Here is a 16,529-nt window from a genome sequence, read left to right as displayed (position 1 = left end):
ACAGGCTGCTGCATCCTGTCAATCTGTGAGACACAGGAACATGGCATCACCAAGACCTGATGGGCTGCAAGCACCACCTCCAACCTTTCATTCTCAGCTCTGGGCACTTCAACTCATGAAGCCCAACAGCCTGCACCAGAGACTCATTTGTGGCACTGGAAATGGAGAATAAAGCCATTTCCAAACTGCTGCTGGAAAGGAGAGGGAAAGCTCCAGCCCTGTCCCTGTGGAGATCAGCCATTACCCCTTTCTCTAGTCAACACTGACCCAGCCTTACACAGCTGGCAGGAGAGAAGACACCAATTCAGCACTGCACTGAAGGTCTCTAGTAAGATGAAACATGTAGGTACATGAAGAAGAGTGTGGCCAGCAGGTCAAGGGAGGCTCTTCTCCCCATCCACTCTGCCCCAGTGAGGCCACAGCTGGAGTCCAGTTCTGGCTCCCTGGTTCAAGAAAGACTGGGAACTACTGGAGAGAGTCCAGTGGAAGCTGGGAAGCTGCTGAGGGGTCTGGAGCATCTCTGTGAGGAGGAAAGGCTGAGAGCCCTGTGGCTGTTTAGCCTGGAGAAGAGCAGCCCCAGAGAGGATCTGATAAATGCTGAGCAAGTGCTACAGGGGATGGGGCCAGACTCTACCCAGTGGTGCCCAGTGACAGGACAAGGGACACAAACTGGAACCCAGGAGGTTCCATCAGGAGCAACCTCTTGGCTTGGAGAGTTCAGAGCCCTGGAGCAGACTGCCCAGAGAGGTTGTGGAGTCTCCTTCTCTGGAGAGCTTCCAAAGCCAGCTGGGCATCAGGATCCTGAGCAAGCTGCAGTGGGTGAGACCCTGTGAGAAGCTGAACTCTGAACACATGGACCCAAGGACAAAAGTTGAACACCTTGAGCACCACATCCAGTGGGAAGAGCGGAGAAGAGGTGACTGTCAACAACACCCAGAGAACGCTGCCAGCAGCAGCACCTGCCACAGGCTCACAGGGCCATTTGCATAACCAAATAAAAAGCCTCAGCTGTCCCTTCTTGCTGCTGCCAGGCAAACACTGGAGCGTGCAACCAACACAAACTCTGGAACAGAGTCAGCAGAACTTCAGGAGCCCCCTGACTGCGACAGAGCTTTCGAAGCAAACCACACCAGGCCCTTGGAGGCTGCACAGACACGAGTCACAGCTACCTGCCATCCATGGGCTGGGCTTCAAGAAACTCCAGCAAGCCCATGGACCACACTGAGCTGCTCTGCTCCTGATAGGAGGTGCAGTGCTCACCAGTCAGCTAGGTCCAGCTAACCATGGCTAGACTGGAAGGCCTTTGCTTCTCTCTTAACAACGACCAATGGCTCAGCAGTTCTGCACGTCCCACTTCAACACCCACACCATGATACATGGAGAACTGAGAAAGGATGAAGCCCCAGCGAACCTCTGGGCTCAGACCACTGCCTTTGGAGTCCCCTTAGAGAAGAAAACCATCAGACTAAGAGAGCAGAATCACTGCTGTGATGGTCAAAAATGTCACTGCAAAGGAACAGAAATGTCAGCTTCTGGTGGCAATATGCTCCAGAACTCATCTCCAGCAGGTAGTTCAGTCCTACCCAAGGAACACCTCCCAGCAGCAGGCTGGTTTGATCTGGGGCTGTGCACAGCAGCAGGCTCAGCCAGCCCCTCGGAACAAGACACACCGGTAGGGCTCCATTTGGCAGCTTCACCTCTGGCTCCTGCTGAGGAACCTGGGTACTGAGGAGGTCCTGAGCCTCACCCCCTGCCTGATCTAGGACACATGTCTTACTGATAACATAAGGAGGAAAGAGCCACCTTGCAGGGCTTCCCACCCAGTGCGAGAGAAGCACACAAAGCTTGCAGCTCACGGCCAAGCCAGGGCCACCCACGGCTCCAGCCCTGCTCACCGGGGAGCTCCATGTGGAAAAGCAGAGGCAACACCCACCCAGTTCAGAGATGAGCTGCTGGCTTCATGTCCTCACCATGGCACAGCTGCTCCCCAACAATGGGCAGGGCACTGCCCACAGTGAAGAGGGGGACCTGTCCAACTCCTGAGCAGAGAGAAGCCTGACAGCCCCTGCACCCCCTCCTCACTCCTTACACAGGGAACTCCAAGTGTCCCTCTCCAAAAACGGCTCCACCAGCCACCTCCTGCTCTGCCAGAGACTGGAGCCAGCCCCAGTGTCCTCACCCCCAGCCTCCCTCAGCACCAGGCACCTCGCTGCCTGCGGGCACCAGCACAGAGCTTCCAGCTGAAGGAAGTCAACGTCAGCCACAGCAGCACAGGAGAGCAAGGCAGGGGTGCAGGGTCCCACATGCAGCAGGGCACTCCAAAAGGCAATGTGCTTCATGGAGGCAGGTCCAGCAGAACCACAGAGTGGCTGAAGCTGGAAGGGACCTCTCAACATGAGCTGGGCCAGCCTCTGCTCCAAGCAGGGTCAGCTAGAGCAGGTTACCCAGCGCAGTGTCCGCTCAGGTTCTGAGTACCTCTAAGGATGGACACTCTGCAGCCTCACCGGGCAGTGTGTCCCAGTGTTTCACCACCCCTCCAGGAAAGGAAAACCCAGAATTTCCTCTGTGCCACTCTGTGCCAGTTACCTCTTGTCCTGCCCTTGTGCACCACTGAGCAGGGTCCAGCTCCTTGGCTCCCTGACAGCAAACTCACGTCAGTGAACCCCCCCAGGCTGAACACTCCCAGCTCCCTCATTTTCTCCCCACATCACAGATACCTCAGTCCTTTATTCATGTCCAAGTCTTCCCTGCACAGGACACGCTCCTCCAGAGCAGAACAGAGGGGAAGAATCACCTCCCTTGACCTCTGTGGCAATGCTCTTCCTAACTGCTTGTCAGCTCGAGCTCCCCCAGGGCCCCCAGTGTTCCTGCAGAGCTGCCTGCCAGGCTGTCAGTGCCCTGCTTGTCCTGCTGGATGAGGCTGTTCCTCTTCAGGTGCAGAACTGGCAACAGCAGCCTTCCACTAGCCAATTTTCCCAGCCTGCTGAGGTCCCTCTGAGCAGCAGCACAAGGACCTGGCACAGGAAGGTCACACACAGCATGTTCATAAGCAGCCAAGCCACAAAGGGCCCTTGTAAGCCCAGTCTCTTGTCTGTGAGAGGCCCCAGAAAACCTCTGGAGGAGGTTCCATCCTCCTCTCTGCAACCAGCGTGCCTTCAGCCAAGCTGTGTTCCTTCAGCACGCCAACTGAGACAGCATCCTCCGGAGTCCTGCCTCCAACCATCCACACTGACCTCTGAGAAGCTCCCAGCGCTGCTGGTGGGGCTGCAGCAGCGCCCCAGGACAGGAAAGAAGCTCCTGGAGCTATGAGGTTGGCCTGGAGAACCACGGCGCTCAGATAACCACGCTGGGAATTTGGCCACCACCCCCGAGGCTTCCTTTCTCTGCTCAGAGCCCAGCCTCCCAGCCCTGCTGCTCTTTCAGGCAGACCAAGAGGTGGAAAATGAAAGGAGGAGAAGGGACAATGGATGAAAGGCTCAGCACAGCCCCGCTGAGCTACCCTCGGCTGTGCCCCTTCCCACGAACAACAGAACCCGAGGGCAGGCCGGGAAAGCCTCCTGCCCACAGCCTCCTGCCCCCAGCCACCCCCGGGAAAGCCTCCTGCCCCCAGAGCCCCCCCCAGGAAAGCCTCCTGCCCACAGCCTCCTGCCCCCAGCCACCCCTGGGAAAGCCTCCTCCCCGCAGCCTCCTGCCCCCAGCCACCCCCGGGAAAGCCTCCTGCCCCCAGCCACCCCCGGGAAAGCCTCCTGCCCCCAGCCACCCCTGGGAAAGCCTCCTGCCCCCAGCCACCTGCCCCCAGCACCCCCGGGAAAGCCTCCTGCCCCCAGAGTCCCCCCCGGAAAGCCTCCTCTCCCTGCCACCCCATACTCCTCAGAAGAGACCTGGTGGGGCTGGCCCGCGGCTGTGCCGGGAGGGAGGGAGGCAGGCAGGGGAGGGAAGGGATCCGGCCCCAGGACGCCCCCGGCAGGCTGGTGACACGGAGCAGGGTGAGGGACACGGAGCGCCCAGGCCCCCCCACGCTCCCTGTGCCTGCAGCCGCCAGGGCCACGAAGCCCTCGAGACGAGGCCGGAGCCCTGCGTCCCTCCACGACCCCCACAGGGCTGCAGGACCAGCCCTGGTGTGCCACGGCTCCGTCCCAGCCGCAGGAGCGCGCAGCCAAGCCAGGCGAGCAGGGGAAGGCGCTGCAGCCTGGCACCTGGACAACACCAACTGCTCCTGTGCACAGGCTGCTCCTCACCCCCAGGTCAGCCCCAGGGTGCTTTCATGCCCCTCTGAACCTCTGCTTTCCTGCAGCTATAGCAGAGATCTCCTGGCCTGGCCAAGGCTCAACTCCAGCTCTCTCCTCACCCGGCTGTGCTTAGGCACGGAGACACTTGCCATGATCCCTGCACTAACTCACAGCACTGAGACACAGATGAAGCCATCCCACGTGTCCTACCAGAGGTATCTGTCCCATCTCACACCTCAAGCTTTGGTCCCACCAAAGGCACTGTGCCTAATCCCAGGGGAAGGGGAACCAGGACATCAGGGTCTTTGCCACACCATCAGCTCGCTGCTCTCCTCCGACAGTCCTCATGCTCCTGCTCTTCCTGGAGGAGAACCATCTCCACAGTGGCCAAGAGGGAGCCAGGAGGGTAAGTGGAAGCCCAACCTCCTCTATCAGTCTCTCCAGAGAAGGAGCCATGTTCCTGTGGCAGCAGACAGCCCCAGGGGGCTGTCCCAGGGCCAGGAGCCTGCTGCAAACAGCAGACAGGACAGAGCAGCTGTCAAGCGCCATCAGGGTGCAGAGACATTCCTCCCCTCCACCAAGCAAGTTCTCAGCAGGCCTCAATGAAACACCCCCAAGATGGGGCACTCCTCAAGGTGGAAGAGCTGCAGCTCTGCTGAAGGGCAGCAGGACACCCAGCTCTCACACAGGGCTCCAACAGGCTCAGATGCAGGCCAAGGTCTCCAAAACAAGCTGCTGACCATTTACATATCTGGAGACCAGGACCTGAGTCTGACCCTTGACTGTGGTCTTCAAACTGGAATCCCACAAAACCTTCTGGCTTCTGCAGCCAGAACCATCAAGGTGTTCCCCAGCTCTGCTGGGCAACAGTGGGTCCCAGAGACCTCCTCCTGCCCAAAATCAAGCCAGGCTGCCTCCGAGACGAGGGCCCAGAGCCAGGGGTGCTTGGACCAGGACTGAGCACACCAACAACTGCTGCATTCCTGCTCCAACACAGGCTAAGGGGTGCAAGGCAGAGGCTCTGCTAACCTTTCCAGCCCTGGAGGTGCCCCTGATGAGGACAGGTCCTCCTTACATCTCATGACAGTCAGAATTTCTAGTCCAGCTGTCAAAGCCTGCTGGCAGAGTCACACCGCCTCCAGCAGGACAGCACACATGTAATTAAAGGCAGGAAGATAATTACAACTCTCCTGGTGATTCAGGAGCAGAAGGAGGGCCTGGTTTCCCATGCCACCAAGGGATGGGCTCCCAGCAGCACACAGCAGAGCTCCATGGTCCTCCCCACACAGAGCGAATGCCCATGGGCAGGAGGTGTCCATCAGCAGGGACAGAGCAGCCCCAGGTGCCCTCAGCTAAACCAGGTCAGGCATCTGAGCCACATTCCCTTCCCATCTCTCTGGGTAAACCTGTGCTTGGCCTCTTAGGAGATGCCCATGGAGCAAGCAGAGGCTCTGCTGTGTGCTCCACAGCCAAGGGTCCCTACACACAACACATGTTGGCCCCAGAGACCTACAGAGTGAACACCCCCGGGGTCCCTCCTTGTCCTCCTTCAGTGCAGAGCTGACCTCTGGCAGCAGTGCCCACGAGGCTGCCTCTGGGGACACCAGCTGCATGGCAGAGGCTGAGGAGGAGCTGGAAGCAAAACCAGCAAAGCAGAGCACTTGGGAGCTGCTCAGGGCTGAGGTTACACTCGGTCCTCCGAGTCACTCTGCTCAAAGCCAACACCTCACAGGTGAGGCCACAGAACCAGCCAGACCTGTCCTCCACAGCAGGGCAGCTCGGGCATGAAGCCAGCTGCAGGAGCCAGGCCACCTCCGGCAGAGCCAGGCTGTGTCACCTGGCAGTGAACCCAGGGCACACCTTTCCCTGCACCAAGGAGCAGTGCACACCAGGTGCCCTCCCACAGCAGCCAGGTTCCAGAGGAATCACTCCACCCAAAATCCAGCCAGCGTAAGGGAGCCAGCGCTCACCCAATGCCAGCATGGGGGGGAGGCTGGAAGGGACCTCTGGAGATCATCCAGTCCACCCCTTTGCTACAGCAGGGTCACCCAGGGCAGGGTGCAGAGTGGGCTGCAGAGGCCAAAGAAGTAATCATCACTGCTGAGAGGAGAACATCAGTTTGGGGCTCCTGCAGAGGGGCCTCCACAGGCTAGCCCTGATGCTATGGGGAGAGCACCAGTACCAATGCAGACCCCCAGCCCTGGGTACCTGGTGCTAGTACCCAGAGACTCAGCATGACACCCATGGGCAGCGTGGGACAAGACCACAGGCAGTGAACACAGCAGATGCTATCCCAAACAAGAGGTCTCCCCAGGGACTGAGCCCAGTCACAGCAGCTCCTATTCCACACTCCTCCCAGAGCTCACCACAGACACCAAACTGGCTCCAGCCTCTCCTGGCCACAAGCACACAGCCACCAACACCTGGAAGACCACAAGAGTCTAGAGACAGCTGACGGTTTGCCTTCAGCTGAGCTGGGGCTTGCAGAGGGGCCTCAGGAAGAGGAGACACTCCCCAGGCAGACCCTGGACAAGGAGGGGACACAGGAACAGCCCCACGTGTCCCCACGCACACCAGAGCCAGGAGGAGATGACCCACAGGCAGCAGGCTGCCCTGGAACGCAGGCTGCGGATTTCCGACCATTTAACCCCAGTCTCAGGCCCTGAGGAATGCAGCTCAGACACGCAAGAGCCCTTGGTCAGGGAACATTCCAGCCAAGACAAGGTCCTCTCCACACCATGGCTCCCCAGCTGCTGCTTCCTGGGCATTGAGTGGGGCCTGAGGAATGCAGAACCTCTTGGGGCCAACCAGCCGCTGCAGACAGCTCACTGACCAGGACCTGCTGCCCTGCACACAGCTCACTGACCAGGACCAGGACCTGCTGCCCTGCACACAGCTCACTGACCAGGACCAGGACCTGCTGCCCTGCACACAGCTCACTGACCAGGACCAGGACCTGCTGCCCTGCACACAGCTCACTGACCAGGACCAGGACCTGCTGCCCTGCACACAGCTCACTGACCAGGACCAGGACCAGGACCTGCTGCCCTGCACACAGCTCACTGACCAGGACCAGGACCAGGACCTGCTGCCCTGCACACAGCTCACTGACCAGGACAGATGCAGAAATGGAACCTCTGGTCCAAATGCCCTGATGTACCAATTCATGGCCACAGAAAGGAATCCCCAGGCCAGAAGCAGATAACCACAGCACAGTTCACACCTTGCTCTAGAGAAGAGCTGTGGGTGCTTTACTGACAGGAGCAATTCACGGTCTCAGACATGAAGGCAGCAGCAGAGGGACCCCTTCCTGAAGCCAGAGCACCAGGACTTCCACCCCAGTCCTGCACAGCAGGCCAGGACCAGTCCAACTTCCAGTGTCACCAACACACCAGCAAGTCCTGCACGGCCATGGAGCATCCAGCAGCATTTTCCATCAGAATACTGGAACAGCACTGACCTGGAGACCTGCTGAGATCATTCCATGGGACAGTGCTCTGGCCATGGGTGCAGAGCAAAACCTAACACACCCCAAGCACTAGCCACTGACTTCTCCTCTTATCTCCTCTACCATTTATCTCATCCCACCCAGCCCTGACACACCAGCACCTCAGGAACGGCCTCCTTCAGCATAACAAAGAGGCCTGACTTACCAACCTAGCTTCCTCTGACCAAAGAAGGGTCACCCCTTCTGCAGAGAGCAGAACTCGCTTCTCTGTCATGCCACAGATCCGAGCAGCAGGGAGAAACACCATGAGTTCCACAAGAACCTCCTCCAGCTGTCTCAGGTGTTTGCATGAGGCAGAAGTCCTATCACCCCATGAGTTCACACAACAAACAGCTGTATCTCCAGCAGCAAGGGACATCAACCAGCCCCAACAAATGAGCTCTAAGCCTGAAACCGGCCAAGGAGCTCAAGTTGATTAAGTGGCAGACAGCGACTCAGACTGCAGCAGACTGGGAACTTGGGGCTCGTGGAAGCACATCTGGGGGGCTGGGAGAAGAAACTCTGCCAGAAGAGTTAAGTGCCCCTGTGTGGAAGGAGACAGCAGGAGATTCTCAGACACAAAGGAAACAAACAACTCTGAACAGGAAGAGCACAAAGAGCAGGCAGGTGCCAAGGCAGCTCTCAGGGGAGCCGTTCAGACATCCACCATTAAACACCCTGAAATGGAAAGAGGAGGAGTCAGAAGCCACAGAACCTTGCAGTGCAAGAGCTCTGCAGGCCTCACAGCCCCAGTGTCCACCAGGCTCCTCCACCACCATTCCCCACCTCATCCCAGCTTCTGTCAGTGAACCGAGGGCATGAAAGCCAGGAACAGTCAGAGGAGATCTATAGACGTTCACCACGTCCTGCCTTTACCTCTAACCATCAACAAAACATCTCAGTCACTCCTAGCAGACACTCAGACAGCAGTCAGAGGGAATAAGCAGAGGTCTCAGAGCAGGTCAGCTGATAGCTCGGCAGGGCCACAGTGCTTTACATGCAGTGTCCTGGGAACACGAGAGAGGGAAGGTGAACCTATGCCAGAAACTGTCACCAAGGAACAGGAGGAAACCCAGAGGTGCAACTGAGTCCCAGGCAGCTGGCTCAGCAGCCAGTGCACCCAAAGACACAGAGGATGTCATTAACCACATGACAGAGATGCACCCAGAGGTGCACCATAACCAGGTCAGCTGAACCCAGGGGACAGACTGGGGAGGTGGTGACCTCCCCACATCACACAAACCCGGTGCAGAGGAAGGTGGGAGGCAGCAGCGTGCAGGCCACAGTCACCCACATCTTCATGAACTCTTTGCACCACTGGACCTCTTCACCACCCAGAAGGTCCTTTTATCTCACTGTCACACTCTCTTGAACCTTCTCCAAGACTTGAAGCCCTTCTGAGATGCACACAGGGCAGCACACCCACACACTGTCCCTCAGCCAAGGTGGCTGCACACCCTGGAGCTCAGAGGGTGAATGTTCACAGTCAGCTCTTGTCTGCAGCCCCTGAAGGACAAAATCACTTCTATGCTCCTCTTTCCCATTCCCTTCTTTGCATCACAGAATGGTTTGAGTTGGAAGGGATCTTAAGAGAGCATCCACTTCCAAGCCCCCATGAGGGTCAGGGACATCTCCTACCAGACCAGGTTGCTCAAGGCCCCATCCAGCCTGGCTCTGAACACTTCCAGGCTTAGAGCCTCCACAGCTTCCCTGTATAAGCTGTTCCAGTACCTCACCACCCTCATGGGCATATGCCCAAGAATTTTATGCCAGAAGAGCTGCTAAAGCTCTTCTCTCCACAACTGAGCTGCTACCATGCCAGCACAAACCCCTGGCCATCTCCCAGGGTTTGGATGACAGACGGTGACTGCACAGAGAGAGGAAAGGACGAGGTGAAATGGCCTGCACTCATCTCATCTTCTGGGCAGTACCACATCCAGACCACCTGGCTGTGGAGGAACACCACCACATCCATTTGTACCCATCAATTCACACAGCCCTGAAGCCCCTGGAGGAAGCAGAGAGGTTTGCCAACTCTGCACACAGGTCCCACAACAAGCAAGTGAAACCTGTTCCCTGACTGGTTTTGTTAAGCAAATGCAGCTGGCAGGTTTGACACGGCCCACAATGCAAAGAATTCACAGGCAGAATGCAGAAGGTGCCCAGGAGGTGCCCACCACATGCTCAAGAGTTAATGGGTACCAAAGCTGGCTCAGTCTGGTGAAGCCTGGAGAATTCCAGCCACCAATTCCTGACTCCCCGACTTTCTCAGGAGCAAGGAGAGACTGAAAGAAGCAGCTTTGCTCCTCCATGAAGTGACTAAAGCCCAAGATGCTTCTGGCAGGCCCCAGATGCCAGGAAATTAAAAGCTGATCTTAATTAGCTTTGCAAGGCCCCACCTTGTCTTGGGAAAGTGACAAACTGCTCTCGGGTTTCACCCTGCTCCAGCAGCTGGATCCAGGCTCCAGGCAAGGACACTGGATGCTGTCACCCCAGCCCAGGGCAGCCAAGGAGGAGGAATGGCTGGAACCTGGATGGCTTCTGCTGGCCAAAATGGTCTGGCCAAGGGGTAAACAACAGGCCTGTGCAGAAGGGTCCATGCTGGGCCCACAGGCCTCTTCCCTCCGGTGCTCTAGGCAGGTGTCCATCTCTCAGCTCCCAGTGAAAGGCAGTAACAGCTCACTGGGGAAGACAAAAGCTGCTCTGCACTGGGCCCAGTCTGTCGTGGGAGCGTGAGGAAACAGCAGAGAGCAACAACCCCTCTGTGGACACCCCCAGGGCTTGCCTCTCCAGCACCACTGCTGCTCAAAACCTTGGTATCAAAGCCAGCTCTGCAGCTTCCTCCTTTTCCCCACCCTGCACCTTCCTTCTTTTCCCCTCCCTGCACGGCCCCAACCTCAAGACATCTCCTGCCCAAGGATCCTTCCAGCAGGCCTCCAGCAGCCATCACTCCTGCTGACACAGGAGAGGTCTCCTCCCTCCTCCGCAGCAACTTGTTCACGACTTTCATCCCTGCTCAGCTCCACCCTCTCCTCCTCCTACACCAGGTCCTAGGAGTGCTGCTCCACCCAAGTTTCCTCCGACCTCTCCCTTCTGCCTTTCCCATGCTCCAAACCTGAGCACTGCTGAGAGCACACCAAGAGCCTCTGGATCTGCTCCTGGGCTGTGACCGGCTCCATCCGCCACCTCCAAATTCCTCGGAACTCCAGACTGTGCTCATTCCTCTCTGCTTGAGACCTGCACCTCTGAAGTGCTCCTGAGAGTGGACTCAATGAGCCAGGTGGTTCTTGCAGCTCTCCTGAAATGAGAGGCTGCACTCTTGAAACCTCCACCCCAGCTAAGCACCTGCTATTAACCTGCACTTCGGGTCCTGCAGCAGTCGCTTTGTGGCAGGTAGGGCAGGAGCCAGCAGCGTCAGGATGTCCTCCTCTGAATTCAGAGGTGAGCACCCTGGTGAGGAGCACAGGGACCTCTCAGATGGAGGTGATCATTTTATATTAAATTATCTCTGTCACCCTGGCAGCAAATCCCCGCACCAAGGCAGCAGATGCTCCTGACACAGATCCCATCCATCACTGCAAACCACCACGGCACAGCCTCCGAAATGGAAAACATGCAAGCAAAACAGGCGAGATTCCACACAGGACAAAGCAAAGGGAGCGAGGCAGAGAGCATCTGGCACCGCAGGACAGAGACACAGACTTGGAGAAGGAACTGAGGGATGTGTTCAGGAAAGCCAGCAGGCCAGCAGATCATCTAATCAGATCAAGAGCGAGGCAGCAGCTGAAGGTCTTCCTGAGGCTGAGGTTCTGGTAGGGAGGAAAATGGTGCTGCAGGAGTCAGAGGCTGCCCACATTTCTGGGACACAGACAGAGGGGCAAGGCAAGGCAAGCAGAGGTGGCCTGACAGCAGGCACTGGGCAGGAGGAGCCTAGGAGAGGAGGCAGATCAATTCCAGCATCTCCAAAGGAAGCCCCTTGCAAACTGTAGGTCAAGGTGGCCCTTCCAAAAGCCAGCCAGCCCTCCACTGATCACCTCCTCATGGATGCCCACACAGCCCCCACCATCAGCATCCACAAACAAGGCCTCTCCTGCATGTGATCTGGACCACCTGGTCACTGCCAGGTAAGTTCTACAAGCACAAACCATTAAGACACACACTGGGTGAAGCCTCTGGTAGATCTAACCTTGTGTCCTTGTTTCGCCAGGCTGAGAACCTCCTCACCAGCTGCCTCCAGACCATCCAGGCCATCAGCAGGAGGAAACCTAGGAGGGGCTGGAAAGAGGCTGGAAAGACTCTGGGTCCTGCTTCTGCTCCCTCTTGCTGACATGTCTCTGGTGCACACCATCTCGAGGCAGCACCCACCGGCTCCTCAGTGTGCTTCAGGAACAGCTCACACTCAAGGTGCTCTGCCTGGTTCCTCTCCCATTCCCCAGCTCCACATCTTTGATGCTCACCTTGCCTTGAGCAAGAGGGCATTTAGGTGTTGCTGGAGGAGGGCCGACACCCACCACGACCAGAGAAAGGCCAGGGCAGCTGCAGATGGCACCGGACAGGGACAGTGTGGGTACAGCAAGTCCCAGACAAGACTGCCCACATCTCTCCTGGGCTACACCAGAAGATGACACCCTCCTACACACTCTGCTAGTCGCTTTCTCTTCCATGACCTGATCCACTTCTCTCCTGAGAGGAAGTCACCTTTGAGCACCCATTACACCATCTGGCAGCAGCTCCACTCCACTTTACCTACATTTTGTATGACAAACCATTTCATTTATTGGGAACTGCGCCCTTTTTGGGTTCACTGAGTCCCCCCAGTCCTCCAGCAGGAAGCAGCAGTGGTCAGTGGCTCCTGTTCATTCCCTCCAGGCCATCTGTGATACTCCAGAGCTCTCATCTGATGGGGGAATGGCACCACTGTTTTCAGAAAGGAGCTTGTAGCTTCAGTTGGAAGGGACCCTAGAGATCAGCTAGTCCCAGCCGCACTGCCAGGGGCAGGGACACCTCCCACGGCACCAGGCTGCTCAAAGCCCACATCCAGCCTGGTCTGAAACACTTCCAGGGATGAAGTGCCCACAGACTCTCTGGGAAACCTGTTCCAGCATCTCACCACCCTCAGAGCAAAGAGCTTCTTCCTAATGTCCAACTTCAATCCACCCTGCTCTAGTTTCAGACCAAAAAAGCTTGTCCATTGGGTGTGATCACACTGTTCCCTGACTTCACCACAGCTCTTCCGGGAGCAGAGGACCAGACTCTTCCCTGCCTGCTCTCAATTGTTTACCTAATGATGTGTGGGAACTCAAACACCAGAGAGGAGCCATGATCACAGGTGAAGTCCTGGCAAGAGCTCCGGTGCTCCCAGGCCACACCAACACAACAGCCCAGGTTCAATAGCAGAGCTCAAGGACACAAAGCCTTTGAGTGACAGCAGGGAGGAGATGTGGTGCTCAGGAGACACAGCACCTGCTCTCGTGGGCAGGACTAACTCTGTCTGACCACAGACTGACCAAATATCAATATGAAATGTGAGTGTATCATGCCAGGGATGATCTCCACCAGCTACCCAGACCCCAGCAGTTTCTCAGCCCCAGTGGGTCACTGCAAACACAGGGCGGGATGGTGACCATGCAGCAGAGCAAGGTCTATCAGGTTCCTGGCAGCCAGGCCACAATTAGCCTCCTCTGCAGGAAACCAATGCTCACCATGTGTCCTGACCTGCCTGTAACACCTCCCAACAGTTAGAGAAACATCCCTGCCTCAAGCACAAGACCCTGAGGTGCAGGGACAGAGAGCTGAAGAGATGTCACCCTGGTGTCTTCACCTGAGCAATCCAGCTCATGGCAGTCCAGAGGCAAAGAAGTAGGGAAGGGAGGCCACAAAACATTGGAGATGCCAGGGGAGCAAGAAGCTGTCTGATCCAGCCAAGGGAACAAGTTCAGGTAGGGAAGGATGAATTGCACAGCCTGACAGCAATGAAGCAGTTCAGCCTGGCTTGACTCAAACTCAATTTTTGGGTTGCATGGGGGTTTTCTTTCCAGATTCCCTGGCCAGTCTCCAACGTGTCAGTAATTCAACAAGAAACTTTCAACCAAAAAATAATTACCTATTTCTCCACATCTTTAATGAAGAGATGACTGAGTTCACATCCACCGAGAAGCCTCTGTCCAAACAAGCTACAGCCCCGTGCTTCTCCAGCACAACTAACCCCTACCTAACTCTTTACAAAGGGTGCAGTTTCCACAGGGTGTGTGGTAGAACTTTCTCCAGCACATTCTATGCCCAGTGTCGTCTCAGGGCCTTCTTCCTGAGAGCCAGGTTCAGATTCCAGCTCCTGTCTGTGGTGTCCTATTCTCCAGACTGCACAGCAGATCGGAACCGCCATGGCTCAGCTCCTGCTGAGGGCTCCAAGGCACAGCACCCGAGCTCAGCACAGACCCTGGTGCACGGAGACCTCCGGGGGGCCGGAGAGGTGCGGGTGACCGGAGCCCCCAAGCAGAGATCCCCTGTGCTGCAGCAGGGACACCTCCGTGCGGTGCGGGGCAGCACGCTGGGGGCTCACCCCGGCGGTGCCCCAGCTCGAAGCTCTGCGGCCAAACGGAGCTGCGGGAGCCGCTGCGGGCGCAGGCTGCGGGCCCGGGCAGCCAAAGTACAGAGACCCTGTACCGATTCGGGAACTGGTTCGAGGCTTCATAAGCTAAAGCCACCTTCAAACCCCCCTACGCTTCACTCAGCAGCAAGCGCAGCTCTAGGCGCTGCTGCCAGCGGCAAAACGCTTCCCACTCGCGAGCAGAGGTCCCCCGGCGGACGGACGGCAAAGCCCCAGCGCCCACCGACCCACCCGGGGCTCCCCTGCCCACGAGGCTCTCCTCCGGCCGTGGGTGCACGGAACATGGAACCCACCCGGCAGCCCAGCTCCGCTCCCGCAGCCCAGCCCGACCCGGACCCGCCGCTGCCCCGCTCAGCCCCACACCCGGCAGGGAGAAGCGGCCGGGCCCGGGCTACCCAGAACCCCGCTCCCCACCGGCACACCGGGGAGGGAAGGCGGCGCGGCCGGCAGCTTGAGGCCATTCCCCGCAGCGGGGCCGGGCAGGCCGGGGCAGCGCCCGTCGGCTGCGCTCCCGGCCAGCCGAGGGGCGGCTGTGGGCGGCCTCCCACCAGGCCGGACCGTGCCGGCCTCCAGCCCCGGGGCCGCGCCGGCCGGGCCGCGGCAGAGCGAGGCCTGCGCCGGGGGGCGGGCGGGCCGGGGCGCGGCCTCACCTTGGGCAGCTCCCGGAGCTGGTTGGCGTCCAGCAGCAGCTCCTCCAGCGAACGGCTGTAGCGGTAAATCTCCTCGGGCACGGCCTGCAGCGAGCAGTGCCGCCGGTCCAGCGCCTCCACGTGCCGGTTGCAGCGCCAGAGCGGCGGCATGCAGCGCAGCATCGCGCCGGGCCGCGCCAGCGCTCCGCCGCGATCGGCTCACGGCCGCGCAGGGGCGGGCCCGGCCGGGCGCCGCCGCGCCGGGAAGGGCCTGCCCGAGGGAGGGCCCGGATGTGCGGGGGTCGGGCCGGGCTGAGCCGAGCCGGGCCGGGCAGGGCAGGGCAGGGCAGGGCTGGCCCGAGCCGAGCCGAGCCGCCCCGTGTCCGCTCCGCGCCGTTTCCGCGCCCGCCCCTCGGGCCTGGCCGCCGCGCTCCGGCCCCGCCGCTCCCGCCCGGCCCCGGTCGGCTCCTAGGGCCGCACCGCCCCCCGCGGGTCTTCCTGGGAAACCGAGTCCGCTCCCGCCCTGCCCCGCGTCCGCCCCGGCCCCGCCCGCAGCCCGCGCAGCGCCGGCGGTGCGGCCGAGAGGGGAGCTGGGGCGGCAGACCGGAGCCGCGCTCGGAAGCGGTGTCGCACCCCCGCTGTGACCCTCTTCACGGTGTCCCACTTCCAAGGCAGCAGGGGTCCCGGGCTGCCCGCAGAGGGACCGTCCCTCAGGGTTCTAGTGTGGCACCTTCATGTACACCTTTGTGACATGGGGCAGAGCCTCAGACGCCAGCCCGCCCCCGCCTCTCCCCAAGCTGCTTCCAGCTTCCCTGTGAGGACCCAAAGAATCATGGAATCATTAAGGTTGACAAAGACCTCCAAGACCTAAGTCCAACAACTGACCCAACACTGCCAGGTCACCACCAAACCACAGCCCTCGGCACCAGCACCACATCTCCACAGCTTTGAAACCCTCCAGAGATGGAGACTCTGGCACCACCCTGGGCAGCCTGGGCCAGGCCTGCACAAGACCCAAGGGTGAGAAGTTGTTCCACTTAGCCAGCCTGAACCTCCCCTGGGGAAACTTGACACCAGCTCCTCCTGTCTTGAGATCTTGAGATCTCTTGGGACCAGGTATCTCAGCTACACCTGGCTCCAGCTTCCTCTCAGGTTGTTGCAGAGGGCCAGAAGGTCTCCTCTCAGCCTCCTTTTCTTCAGGCCGGAAAATCCCAAGTCCCTCAGCTGCTCCTCACAAGTTCTCCAGACCCTTCCCCAGCTTCCTTGCTCTTCTCTGGACAGGGCAATGTTTGTGAGACACTGAAGGAAGGAACTTTGAAACCCTTGGCTGTGTTACTCTTCCATTCACTTCACCTGCAGTATGCTTCTGTAACAGGAATCGCCCCACCTTACCCCATGACTTCAGCTGTTCTTCTGTGGGCAGAAGCACAACCAGTGCCATGCTGCTGCAGTGCCCAGCAGAAGTCACCAAGGTAGGCAGGTGCCTAGAGAAAAAAAGGGAGGGGGGGGCTGCAGGAACTGCAGGACATTCGATGACTCAGCCATCAGGAAAGAGGAAGAGGATATTTAAGGCTAGC

At 58.8% G+C, this 16,529-nt stretch overlaps 1 protein-coding gene across 1 annotated transcript in view; it reads right to left on the bottom strand.

Annotated features, from left to right (window-relative positions):
- Window positions 1-15,227, bottom strand: part of SCRIB (scribble planar cell polarity protein) — an 86,744-nt gene extending 71,517 nt beyond the window's left edge. The window contains 1 exon segment of the mRNA XM_054167437.1: window positions 14,974-15,227. Coding sequence (XP_054023412.1) covers window positions 14,974-15,135 — 162 coding nt within the window. The 5' untranslated portion in view covers window positions 15,136-15,227.
- Window positions 15,228-16,529: the final 1,302 nt, after the last annotated feature.

This window comes from Dryobates pubescens, chromosome 14, assembly GCF_014839835.1.
Source record: "Dryobates pubescens isolate bDryPub1 chromosome 14, bDryPub1.pri, whole genome shotgun sequence".
Lineage (NCBI taxonomy): Eukaryota > Metazoa > Chordata > Aves > Piciformes > Picidae > Dryobates > Dryobates pubescens.
The sequence above is the reverse complement of the archived record's forward strand: the minus strand, read 5'-3'. Positions and strand labels throughout refer to the sequence as shown.